Below are 14,040 nucleotides of genomic sequence, written 5' to 3'. Positions count from 1 at the left end.
CCTATCACAGTTTCGAAGGCCGTAAAATGCCAAGATGGCACGAAACCTCCCCCAAATGACCCCATTTTGGAAAGTAGACACCCCAAGCTATTTGCTGAGAGGCATGGTGAGTATTTTGCAGCTCTCATTTGTTTTTGAAAATGAAGAAAGAAAAGAAAAATGTTTTTTTTTTCAGTTTTCAATTTTCAAAACTTTGTGACAAAAAGCGAGGTCTGCAAAATATTCACCATATCTCTCAGCAAATAGCTTGGGGTGTCTACTTTCCAAAATGGGGTCATTTGGGGGGGGGTTGTGCCATCTGGGCATTCCATGACCTCCGAAACTGTGATAGGCAGTGAGGAGTGAAATAAAAAATTTACACCCTTAGAAACCCTGAAGGCGGTGCTTGGTTTTTGGGGTCCCGTATGCGGCTAGGCTCCCAAAAAGTCTCACACATGTGTTATCCCCGTACTCAGGAGAAGAAACAGAATGTATTTTGGGGTGTAAATTCACATATTCCCATGGCATGTTTGAGCAATATATCATTTAGTGACAACTTTGTGCAAAAAAAAAAAAAAAAAAATTTTGTCTTTTTCCTGCAACTTGTGTCACAATATAAAATATTCTGTGGACTCGACATGCCTCTCAGCAAATAGCTTGGCGTATCTACTTTCCAAAATGGGGTCATTTGGGGGGGTTTTGAACTGTCCTGGCATTTTATGCACAACATTTAGAAGCTTATGTCACACATCACCCACTCTTCTAACCACTTGAAGACAATATTGTTGGGCATATATTGTTATTTTTTTTTTCATGCAGCCTGTGGGCTGAACGAAAAAAAGAGATTGATTGGTGGGTATGCCCACCATAAGAATACCTCCCTTCATCCACCCACTTCTAATGATGGGCATACATGCACCATTTATTATATTTATATTTTTTTGTGTTTTTTTTTTTTTACACTTTTTTTTGTAACTGTAACTTTTATAACTGTAACCGGTTCCAGGTTCGGGTCTCTCAAAATGCAATGGTATCTTGGGAGACCCTGTGAAAGTGTGCCTAGTCTGTGCAATGCTGTACCCTACGCTAATACTCAACTAGTGTATAGTAGCGTTCAAAACATTCACCAATGCAAAGACCAGGATTGTCAGGACAGGAGGGACAACAATAGCAGGTGTCACGCCTATATCCGCGCTCGCTGCAGACACGGCATCTTTTTTGGGGGAGTTCGTTGGGTAGGGGTACTCGGGAGGACATAAAGAAAATGCCTCTCATGCAGCCGACTGCATTTGGTTGGGGATGTGAATGGGGGAAGTACGGGTGCTGCAGAAGTGGTGGGTTCCCAATTAGGATTGGCAAATGCAGCAGGAGGGGCATTATGGGCGTGACGGGCCTGTGTTTGTCTTCTTCTTGGTGGCAGCGGGACACTACTTGTGCTTGCCACCTCACCAGCTTGAACTGCACTTATGGGACTCGCCACATCACCAAGTGTAACTGCAATGCTGATTTGACTACGACCAGGGTGTACTAGGCCACTGGTGCTTGCCAGTTCACCAAAACGCTACCAAAAAAACTGTTAGCGATCGCAGGGATCAGGCCTGACTCTGCGAATGCTGCAGTTATGTGTTTAGTGTTTTGTAAGTGACAGTGATCGATCGATACTGCACTTGGGTGGGCTGGGCTGGGCAGAGGGGCAAAACGCAGGTGCTAGCAGGTATCTGGGCTGATCCCGCTAACACTGCGTTTTTGGGAACCCTAAACTGCTGGGGACGCTAGTATAGATCTGATCGGATCAGATATCGATCCGTTCAGATACTATACCACTAAGGGAGGTGTATGGTGCATGCCTGGGTGTTAACGCTACTGGCACTAACCTGACACTGCCTGGGGCAACGCAGACCCTATCTGACCCTAAAACCTAACTTATATCACCGCCGGGCGATCAGGGGGCTAAACCTTTATTAGGTAATAAACAGCGGGTGCCCTGACACTATAAAAAATAAACTAACCAACCAGCGTCACCTGTAACAGTTATACGGTGATCACTGGTGAAAGGGTTAACTAGGGGGCAATCAAGGGGTTAAAACCTTTACTATGTAGTATATGGGGGTCCCTGATGCTAAAACTTTATTAGGGGGGTTAGGGGGGTATCCTAGACCTAAAGGGGGCTAACACTACCTGCCCTACCACCACTTATAACTCTCACAAACTGACACCAATGCAGTAATCAGAAAAAAAAGAAACTGCTATTGGTGTCACTGTGACAAGGGGGTGATCGGGAGGTGATGGGGGGTGAAATGTGTGCCTAGTGTGTTTTACTGTAAGTGTAGTGTTGTGCACTTACTCAAATGTCTTCTCTCCTCGGCGCCGGAACGGAAAATACCGACTCGAGGAGAGATGACATCACTTCCTCTGCCGCTGTTTACATTACAGCAGCAGAGGAAGATTTTCATTCGTTGGGAGCGAGGGGGTGGCCACGAATGAGTGGTCTCCCCCTCAACCTGGATCGCTCCCCTTCGGGCACCTGGGGGGGGGGATCGCGATTCGCCCCCGTCCGCAGGAAGCAGATAACGTACCAGATACGTGATTTTGCCTGCCCGTGCCATTCTGCCGCAGTATATCTGTGTTAGGCGGTCGGCAAGTGGTTAAAGTGTTTGTTAGCCCAACATTTCATATTCCTGACATGTGCCTGCTGTAACATGTACTTGTATGAGAAAGTATCCTGCTCTCTTTGTATTGCTTCCTGTGCGTGAAATCCCTGTCCCTGATGATCCTGCCTTTTCTGTTAAAAACTGACCACACTAGGCAGGAGAACACACCACAGTCAGTTCTCTAGCTATGCTGGGAACTCAGCCTGCTCTCCTCCAATGATCAGACTTGTCCTGGCGCGTCTTCCCTGCACAGCCTTTCATTGGGAAGCTCAGTGTGCTGCTGCTGCTCCCCCCCCCCCCCCCGGCTCTTATGCAGCTGAGAACAGAGGGAATGTGATCCCTTATAAAAAAAAAGGGGAAAAAAGGTTTATAATGTTTTTTTAAATCTAATCTACACAAATGTTTTGCCTTTTATTTCTATTTTAAACTGAATGGGTTGTTTTACTTGTTTTACAAGGAGATCATTTACAAGCACTTTAAGTAATTAAACTGAGCTGTCTCAACTGTACACTTTAAAGACATAATATCTAGTTAAAATGTTTTGTTTTACCTAGGTATTAGTTTAGTTATATTCCTTGTGCTGTTTGTTTGCCTTACCTTGTAATGATGGGTTCACATGTTGTGGCTGCAGTTTGTAATGTCATGGCTGATCGATTCTAGATATGTGCAGAACGGAAAAGTTTGTTTTGTTTCAGATAGATTTGTTATGTTACTAATTTTGTTTCATTGATTCATTTAGTTTAGTTTTGTTTCACTTAATATTGTTTTGTTTATTAATTTTCGAACTTATTCCAAATTTTCATAACGATTCGAATTCGGATCGGTCGAAAAATGATCGACCAATTCAAATTCTGTGTGAAGAATAGCACCTTGTCCCCATGTTGATAGGGACGAGTGCCTCATCCCCACAACCCTTGTTCGGTGGTTGTGGGGGTATGCGGGCGGGGAGCTTATCGGAATTTGGAAGTCCCCTTTAACAAGGGGACCCCCAGATCCCGGCCCCCCTATGTGAATTGTTAATGAGGTACACTGTACCCCTACCATTTCACAAAAAAAGTGTCTAAAATGGTAAAAAAGACAAGAGACAGCTTGGGATAAGTCCTTTATTAGAAAATAAAAAACCCAAAGGACCTGGTATGGATTGGGGGGGGGCACTGTAAGGAAATTTTTAAGCTTTTCCCTATAAGCATATAATTTCTTTGCACTTAAAAGCACAAAAACAGCTCTTTCATATAATGCCGGGAAAGCGCGTTTTGTATTTCTCCAAGTAACACAGACAGATGCTGGTATCACCTTGAGCATAGCATAATCCTCGAGAGAATAGCCAGCTCCTTTTATTTATACTATAAACATGAATAACAAAGGAAGGTGGTGGCTTCAGAATCAGCCAATCAGACACTTGTATTCTTTCAAAAGAACCAATCACACACACATGTATATATTCAAATAAAAATACAGTATCGACGTGTGCAGACGCTCATGTTCAGGGTCATGCGGCAAGTCCTTTGTGACACACAAAGGACTCACAATTTGAACATTACTTACATGGCTCTGAACACGCCCATGTGCATATTCCCACTGATATCAATGACGCGAGCCATAATCTATCATGGCTCATTGGGCCATGATTTTGTATGGTTATGCTACGGTTCCCATGTACGCAGATCTGCTTACTTAGGAATTTAGATGCCGTTGCCATGGAGTGGCCAGTCCCTTGGTGAGGCATAAACAAACATCTTTAAAAGAGCAAACAGATCTGCCGTGTCCACAGGAAGGTTTCCGCAGTCAATGGTCTTCCACCAACGTCTGTATGTGCGAATACCCTCACATGAGCGTATTACAGCAAAACTGATGCTGGGGGACATCTGACAACATACATTAATAAAAATTTCCATAACACCACGCTGTCTTTTTTCCTGACTTTTGTATTAGATCTGTAAACAAAAGCTCTCAGTGGGGAAGCCCGCTGATAGCTAATGAGTCATCGGTTGTTAAAGTCGCGGCGACCAGCTTCCCGGCCCAGTCCCTAACAACCAGCTATTCTTCACACAGAGTTTGAATTGATCATTTTTTGAGTAATCCAAATTTGAATCCTTCCAAAAATTTGGAATTCACTAGAAAACTAAAAAACATAATTAATTACCGCTTGTGGCTGTGTCAGATCTGAATACTGTTTAGTTCTCACCTGTAAAACAATAGACTTCAAGACTCAGGGATTTTGGGTTATGAAGTTTCTTCACAGAAAGTGTCAGTTTAGTACAGACAGTGGCCATCTATCAACCTCTGCAGTGCCATACCACATGCCTCATGTTTTATCACAAACAGAAACTTCTGACACAGGAATGTGAAGATATACTGTAGGCTGTGCATACAGAAGAGCAAATGGCACCATGAAACTACATTATCAATGCACTTCTTATGCAGATGAAAAATACAAGGTGCAGGTACGAAGGTTTATAATGCCTTTAATTGATGAATCAGCCACAAAAAAGGTACATGTGCATTCAGCGCCTGACAATTTATACACATTTTTTTTTTTTTTTTAATAAGATGTTAGATGAGACTCAAATTAAGTATATCATGTCCTGCAATATTAGGTAATAGCTGCATCTATACTAACTTAACATATTGGTTTTGAGAGCTCACAATGCATAATGTGATTAAATAACGAACCATCGTGTTACCTATTGGTTTAACCATTGTACCCATATTAAAGGTCAACTGTCTTGTCTTTCCAGGCAAAAAGTTGTGGAAAATGGCCCATCAAGTGGTATGCACCAGAATGTATATACTTCCTAAAATTTTCAAGCAAAAGTGATGTGTGGAGTTTTGGAGTACTTATGTGGGAGGCATATTCCTATGGTCAAAAGCCATATAAAGTAAGTCACAAAGGTTATTTTATTGTAACTTGGTATAAAAAAAACTTTGACATATAAGTTAACATGTTCCAGATCACATAAATCTGTACATTTCAGCACAGCAAGTCCATCTGAAAACAAGCAAAAACAAAATAGTTTCCTTAACCACTTGCTGACCCGCTGCCGCAGTTTTACTGCGGCAGAATGGCAGGGGTGGGCGAAGCGACGTTATGTTACGTCGGGCATGCGGCCATCTAGGGGGGACTGATCGGTTCTGAAACAAATCCTAGGGGGGGGATCCGCCTAGGAGGGGGATCAGTCTTCAGGCCCAGGCCAATGATTTCCCCTAGGCAGCCGCGACAATCAGATTAGTTTCAGAACCGATTAGTCTCCAGGCCCAGGCCAATGATTTCTGGGCTGGACCTGCTGATCGGTCCTGGCGAATGAAACCCTCCCCTGCCTGTGTAAGTGTAAACACAGACGGGGAAGTGATTTTCCCCTTGTGGAACTCTTTTCCGTTCCAGAGAGAGGAGAGAGGACATCCAAACGTGAGTTGCACCAACACTACACTGGTACAGTACACATAGGCACATATTTCAACCCCCAATCACCCCCCCAGTTAACCCTTTCACTCATTGTCACTGTGTCACCCAGTGCAGTGTTCATATTTTTCTTTGATCACTGTACTGGTGTCATTTGTGATACTAATCAGCATTAGGGTACTTAGTAGTATCCCCAGATAGGTCTAGGGACCCCCACAACCCCCCCTTAATAAACGTTTAACCCCCTTGATCACCCCTTGACGCTGGTCAGTTAGTTATTTTATTATAGCGTTAGGGCACCCGCCGTATATTACCTAATAAAAGGTTTAACCCCCTGATCATCCGGCAGTTTTAGCGTCATTTAGAGTCTGCCTGCCCCAGGCAGCATCAGATTAGTGCCAGTAGCACTAATATCCACGCACGCACCATACACCTCCCTTAGTAGTATAGTGTCTGAATGGATCAATATCTGATCAGATCTATACTAGCGTCCCCGGTAGTTTAGGTTTGCCAAAAATGCAGTGTTAGCGGGATCAGCCCAGATACCTGCTAGCACCTGCGTTTAGCCCCTCCGCCCAGCCCAGCCTACCCAAGTGCAGTATCAATCGATCACTGTCACTTACAAAACACTAAACACATAACTTCAGCATTCGCAGAGTCAGGTCTGATCCCTGCAAATGCTAACGGTTTTTTGGTAGCGTTGGAAGCAGTCACTGACAGTCAGGTGCTCTTTTTTCCTGTGATTCTCACTAGTGTACCAGTAAATTTAGAGGCCAAAATGTCCAATCGAAGGTACACTAGTGAAGAGGCCTACACATTTCTGAACATGACAGATGAGTGAGGAGGAACTCACCCATCTGTCAGATTCAGGCTCAGAATACAAACCCGTAGACAGCAGCGGCACCCTGACAGATAGCTCTGATGACGGAGTAGTGGTCTCTGCCAAAGTCAGGCGTACTTGGCTCTGTTCTTCTGATGTTGTTGAGGTGTAAGAACTGCAGGGCTCTCGTGTGGAGCAGAGAGCCAGTATTAGTGCCGCTCATCCTTCTGGTGAACTGGCAAGCACCAGCGGCCTAGTACATCCTGGTCGGACATCCAGCACTGCAGTATCACGTGGTGACGTGGCGAGCCCCATAAGTGCAGTTGAGGTGGCTAGCACAACTAGTGTCCCGCAGCCACCAAGAAGACAAAATCAAGCCCATAGTGCCCTTCCTGCTGCATTTGCCAATCCGAATTGGGAGCCCACCATTTCTGCAGCACCCGTACTTCCCCCATTCACTGGCCAACCCGGAATTCAGGTGGAAACAGTTGATTTTACGTCACTTGATTTTTATTCGCTGTTTTTCACGGAAGATCTCTATAGATCTATTGTGCACCAAAGCAATTTGTATGCTGGTCAATTCATCGCCGCTAATCCCCAGTTGACCCTTGCCAGAGATTGGAAACCTATTACGGTCTCCGAATTTAAGGACTTCCTGGGCCTATCCCTCCTCATGGGCATAACTAAAAAAGTAAGTTGCGGTCATATTGGTCCACTGACCCAATTCGTGTTCTCTGCCTCCATGACCAGGACACAATACGAGCAGATCTTGCGGTTCATGCATTTCAATGACAATGAACTCTGTCGTCCTCGGGTGACCCTGAATACAATCGGCTCTACAAAATTCGGCCCCAGATACCTGCTAGCACCTGCGTTTAGCCCCTCCGCCCAGCCCAGCCTACCCAAGTGCAGTATCAATCGATCACTGTCACTTACAAAACACTAAACACATAAATTCGGCCCCTTCGTAAACCACTTCAACCAGCAGTTTGCAGCCTTGTTTACTCCTGATCAAGTTGTCTGTGTTAATGAGTCCCTGATTAAGTTTTCTTGTCATTCAAATAGTATCTTCCTAGCAAGCGTGCCCAATATTGCGTCAAGATGTATAAGCACTGTGACAGGGCAACAGGCTATACATATAGTTTTATGGTTTATGAGGGAAGAGATAGTTACATAGAGCCGGAGAACTGCCCAGACTACATAGGGAGCACTGGTAAGATTGTGTGGGACTTGGTGTCACCTTTATTCGGAAAGGGGTACCACTTGTATGTGGACCATTATTACACAAGCGTGCCACTTTTTAGTCACTTTGATCTAATCACCGGGGCTTACCCCAGCGGCTTGTAGATTTACATCTTAGGTTGGGGGAGAGAGCCTGCTTGAGATGTAATAATTTGCTCGCTGTGAAGTGGAGGGATAATAAGAATGTTTTCATTCTGTCCTCCCTTCATGCAGACACGACAGTCCAAATTCCTACGGTGACTGGTGTTGTGGAGAAACCCCTCTGTGTCCACAAATATAACCTTAATATGGGAGGGATTGACGTCAATGACCAGTTGTTGGCGCCGTACCTAATTGCCCGTAAGGCCAGACGCTGGTATAAAAAAGTGTCTGTATACTTATTCCAAATGGCTCTGCTGAATGCATATGTGCTATACAAAGCTTCAGGACGAACTGGGTCCTTCCTTAAATTCCAGGAAGAGATCATCACGGCCTTTCTGTTTCCAGACGGTGCTGTGGCCCAACTTCCCAATCCAAATGCAGTGAGCCGGCTGCATGACAGGCATTTTCTGCATGTCCTCCCTGGCACCCCTACCCAAAGAAATCCCCAAAGAAGATGTCATGTCTGTAGAAAGCGTGGATATAGGCGTGACGCCCGCTTTTATTGTCCCTCCTGTCCTGACCAATCTGGTCTTTGCATTGGTGACTGTTTCGAACGCTACCACACACTAGTGGAGTATTAGCGTAGGGTACAGCATTGCACAGTCCTAGGCACACTTACACAGGGTCTCGAAAGATGAGATGGCCATCACATTTTGAGAGACCCTAATATGGAACGTTTACAGTTTATATAAAAGTGCAAAAAAAAAGTCCCCTTTTTTGGGGCAAAATACTCACCATGCCTCTTAGCAAATACCTTGGGGTGTCTGCTTTCCAAAATGGGGTCATTTGGGGGGGATTTGTGCTATCTGGACATTTCAGGGCCTCCGTAACTGTGATAGGTAGTGAGGAGTAAAATCACAATTTTACGCCTTTAGAAAGCCTGAAGGCAGTGATTGGTTTTCGGGGTCCTGTACGCGGTTAGACTGCCAAAAAGTCCCACACATGTGGCATTCCCATACTCAGGAGAAGCAGCAGAATGTATTTTGGGGTGTAATTCCACATATAACCATGCCATGTTTGAACAAAATATAATTTAGTGACAACTTTGTGTAAAAAAAAGAAATTGTAATTTTCTTGACACTTGTGGCAAAATATAAAATATTCCATGGACTCAACATGCCTCTCAGCAAATAGCTTGAAGTGTCTTCTTTGCAAAACTGGGTCATTTGGGGCGGGGGGGGAGGGGGTTGTGCTATCTTGAGATTTCATGGCCTCCGAAACTGTGATAGGTAGTGAGGAAGTGAAATCACCATTTTACACCCTAGGAAAGCCTGAAGGCAGCAATTGGTTTTCGGGGTCCTGTACACAGCTAGGCTCACAAAAAGTCTCACACATGTTACATAGTTACACAGTAGGTGAGGTTGAAAAAAGACACAAGTCCATCAAGTCCAACCTATGTGTGTGATTATGTGTCAGTATTACATTACATATCCCTGTATGTTGCGGTCATTCAGGTGATTATCTAATAGTTTCTTGAAGCTATCAATGCTCCCCGCTGAGACTACCGCCTGTGGAAGGGAATTCCACATCCTTGCCGCTCTTACAGTATAGAACCCTCTACGTAGTTTAAGGTTAAACCTCTTTACTTCTAATTGTAATGAGTGGCCACGAGTCTTATTAAACTCTCTTCTGCGAAAAAGTTTTATCCCTATTGTGGGGTCACCAGTACAGTATTTGTAAATTGAAATCATATCCCCTCTCAAGCGTCTCTTCTCCAGAGAGAATAAGTTCAGTGCTCGCAACCTTTCCTCATAACTAAGATCCTCCAGACCCTTTATTAGCTTTGTTGCCCTTCTTTGTACTCGCTCCATTTCCAGTACATCCCTCCTGAGGACTGGTGCCCAGAACTGGACAGCATACTCCAGGTGCGGCCAGACCAGAGTCTTGTAGAGCGGGAGAATTATCGTTTTATTTCTGGAGTTGATCCCCCTTTTAATGCAGGCCAATATTCTGTTTGCTTTATTAGCAGCAGCTTGGCATTGCATGCCATTGCTGAGCCTATCATCTACTAGGACCCCCAGGTCCTTTTCCATCCTAGATTCCCCCAGAGGTTCTCCCCCCAGTGTATAGATTGCATTCATATTTTTGCCACCCAAATGCATTATTTTACATTTTTCTACATTGAACCTCATTTGCCATGTAGTCGCCCACCGCATTAATTTGTTCAGGTCTTTCTGCAAGATTTCCACATCCTGCGAAGAAGTTATTGCCCTGCTTAGCTTAGTATCGTCTGCAAATACAGAGATTGAACTGTTTATCCCATCCTCCAGGTCGTTTATGAACAAATTAAATAGGATTGGTCCCAGCACAGAACCCTGGGGAACCCCACTACCCACCCCTGACCATTCCGAGTACTCCCCATTTATCACCACCCTCTGAACACGCCCTTGTAGCAAGTTTTCAATCCATGTACTCACCCTATGGTCCATGCCAACGCACCTTATTTTGTACAGTAAACGTTTATGGGGAACTGTGTCAAATGCTTTTGCAAAATCCAGATACACCACGTCTACGGGCCTTCCTTTATCTAGATGGCAACTCACCTCCTCATAGAAGGTTAATAGATTGGTTTGGCAAGAACGATTCTTCATGAATCCATGCTGATTACTGCTAATGATATCATTCTTATTACTAAAATCTTGTATATAGTCCCTTATCATCCCCTCCAAGAGTTTACATACTATTGATGTTAGGCTAACTGGTCTGTAATTCCCAGGGATGTTTTTTGGGCCCTTTTTAAATATTGGTGCTACATTGGCTTTTCTCCAATCAGCTGGTACCATTCCAGTCAATAGACTGTCTGTAAAAATTAGGAACAACGGTCTGGCAATCACCTGACTGAGTTCCCTAAGTACCCTCGGATGCAAGCCATCTGGTCCCGGTGATTTATTAATGTTAAGTTTCTCAAGTCTAATTTTAATTCCGTCCTCTGTTAACCATGAAGGTGCTTCCTGTGTTGTGTCATGAGGATAAACACTGCAGTTTTGGTTACTGAAGCCCCCCGATTCACTCGTGAAGACTGAGGAGAATAAATTCAATACCTTTGCCATCTCCCCATCCTTTGTAACCAGATGTCCTTCCTAATTCTTTATGGGGCCAATATGGTCTGTCCTCCCTTTTTTACTGTTTATATACTTAAAGAATTTCTTGGGATTTTTTTTGCTCTCCTCCGCTATGTGTCTTTCATGTTCTATCTTAGCCGTCCTAATTGCACCCTTACATTTCTTATTGCATTCTTTATAAATTCTGAATGCTGAGGATGATCCCTCAACCTTGTATTTTTTGAAGGCCTTCTCCTTTGCTTTTATATGCATTTTTACATTGGAGTTAAGCCATCCAGGATGTTTGTTCGCTCTTTTAAATTTATTACCCAATGGGATACATTGGCTAATGCCCTTATTTAATATGCTCTTAAAGCAAACCCATCTCTCCTCCGTATTCTTTGTTCCTAATATTTTATCCCAATTTATGCCTTTTAGCAAGGTTTGTAGTTTAGGGAAGTTGGCTCTTTTGAAATTCAGTGTCTTTGTGTTCCCTTCATGTTTCCTATTTGTGTGATTTATACTGAAACTAATTGACCTGTGATCGCTGTTACCTAAATTGCCCCGTATTTCCACATCTGTGATCAGGTCTGTATTGTTGGTAATCAGTAGATCCAGTAATGTTTTATTTCTAGTTGGTGCGTCTACCATCTGACCCATAAAATTGTCCTGCAAGACATTAAGGAACTGGCGAGCCTTAAATGAATGCGCGGTTCCCTCCGCCCAGTCTATGTCTGGATAATTAAAATCCCCCATTATGATAACACTTCCCATCCTTGCTGCTAATCCAATTTGTGATAGGAGATCCGTCTCCACTTCCTCCCTCAGGTTAGGGGGCCTATAGCATACTCCCAGTATTATTTTCCCCTTAGCTTCATCCCTTTGGAGCTCTACCCATAAAGATTCCACCTCCTCCCTAGCCCCCTCAGTGATGTCATCTCTCACATTCACTTGTACATTATTCTTGATATATAGGCATACCCCTCCCCCTTTTTTACCCTCTCTATCCTTGCGGTATAGGGTATACCCTTGAATGTTTGCCAGCCAATCATTAGAGCTGTTGAACCAGGTCTCTGAAATTCCCACAAAATCCAAATCCTCCTTGTACAACAGTATCTCTAGTTCACCCATCTTGTCCGCCATGCTCCTGGCATTAGTGAACATGCCACATAGTTTAGACCGGTCGCATATTGTCCTCGTATTGGGTGTTTCAAGATTGCAACTAGGACTTGCTACTATACTCACCTTGTGTTTTTGTGCTTTGGTTAACCTACCACTAATGCCCCCAATACTACCCTCTGGAATATCTTCCGCGCTGGCTATCACTGTTTCTGGACCCTCCCCCCCATCACCTAGTTTAAAAACCCCTCTAACTTTTTGGCCATCTTCATTCCCAGCAGATCTGCACCCTCCTCATTTAGGTGCAGTCCGTCCCTTCTATAGTACCGGTTACCGACTGAGAAGTCGACCCAGTCCTCCAGGAACCCAAACCCCTCCTTACTACACCAGCTCTTCAGCCACTTGTTTACTTCCCTAATCTCCCTCTGCCTTTCTGGTGTGGCTCGATGTACCGGTAGTATTCCTGAGAACACTACCTTGGAGGTCCTTTTCCTCAGTTTAGCTCCTAAGTCCCTAAAATCGTTCTTTAGGACACTCCATCTGCCTCTGACTTTGTCATTGGTGCCAACGGGCACCATGACAGCCGGGTCTTCCCCAGCCCCTCCCAGTAATCTTTCCACAAGATCCGTGATGTGCCGAACCCGAGCGCCCGGTAGACAACATACTGTTCGGCGCTTCAGGTCTTGGTTACAGATTGCCCTCTCTGTCCTTCTAAGAATTGAGTCCCCTACCACCAGAATCTGTCTTTCCTTTCCCTTTGCTGCCCCCCCACTCTCACTGGAGGAGTTCTTCCCCTGGCAGCTAGGAGAGTCCCTCATCTCCAGCAGTGCTGGTCCCTGACTGGTTTCACCAATGTCACTCAATGGAGCGTACTTATTGGGATGCTCCAGTCCTGGATCGGCCTCTCTGGCACTTCCCCCTCTACCCCTCCTGACTGTCACCCATCTACTCTTTGCTAGTGCCTGCACCTCTTTGTCTCCACCCGCCTCTGTGCTGGCCCCTGCTGGCACCTGCCGTGTACGTTCCTGGCTCACCTTTAGTATGGAGGGACTTCTCAGTGCTGACAGTTGCTTCCCCAGATTCAGAACCTGGGCTTCCAGGGAAACAATGTGCTTACATTTTGCACAGCAGTATTCGCCCTCAATCGGATGATCAAGGAACACATACATGCGGCAAGATGTACAAAGAGTCGCCTCTCCACACCCGCCGGGCATCATACCTATTAAATTTAGTGAGGATTTGGGGATTTTACCCTGTCCAAATTACCTAACAGCTAGCTTCCTGGCACTAATACTCAAGACAATACACAGGTACACAACAAGACAATATCCCTATACTCAGGAGAAGCAGCAGAATGTATTTTGGGGTGTAATTCCACATATAATCATGGCACGTGTGAGCAATATATCATTTAGTGACAACTTTGTGTATTTTTTTTTATCAATTTTCAATCACTTGTGACATGGTATGTTTGAGCAATGTATCAACTGTGCAAAAAATGTAATTTTCCCGCAACTCGTGGCAAAATATAAAATATTCCATGGACTCAACATGCCTCTCAGCAATTAGCTTGGGGTGTCTACTTTCCAAAATGGGGTCATTTGAGGGGGGTTTGTGCTATCTTGGCATTTTATGGCCTTCGAAACT

General features: G+C 44.5%; 1 protein-coding gene across 6 annotated transcripts in view; it reads left to right on the top strand.

Annotated features, from left to right (window-relative positions):
* SYK (spleen associated tyrosine kinase) overlaps nt 1–14,040 on the top strand; it is a 231,216-nt gene that overhangs the window by 175,032 nt on the left and 42,144 nt on the right. For all 6 annotated transcript variants that reach the window (XM_073632919.1, XM_073632909.1, XM_073632913.1 and 3 more), the window contains one exon: nt 5,369–5,509. In XM_073632919.1, the coding sequence (XP_073489020.1) occupies nt 5,369–5,509 (141 nt within the window). The remainder of the gene's footprint in view (nt 1–5,368; nt 5,510–14,040) is intronic.

The sequence above is a fragment of the Aquarana catesbeiana genome, linkage group LG01 (assembly GCF_042186555.1).
Source record: "Aquarana catesbeiana isolate 2022-GZ linkage group LG01, ASM4218655v1, whole genome shotgun sequence".
In the NCBI taxonomy this organism is placed as follows: Eukaryota; Metazoa; Chordata; class Amphibia; order Anura; family Ranidae; genus Aquarana; species Aquarana catesbeiana.
Note: the sequence above shows the minus strand (reverse complement) of the source record. Positions and strands in the feature narration are given on the sequence as shown.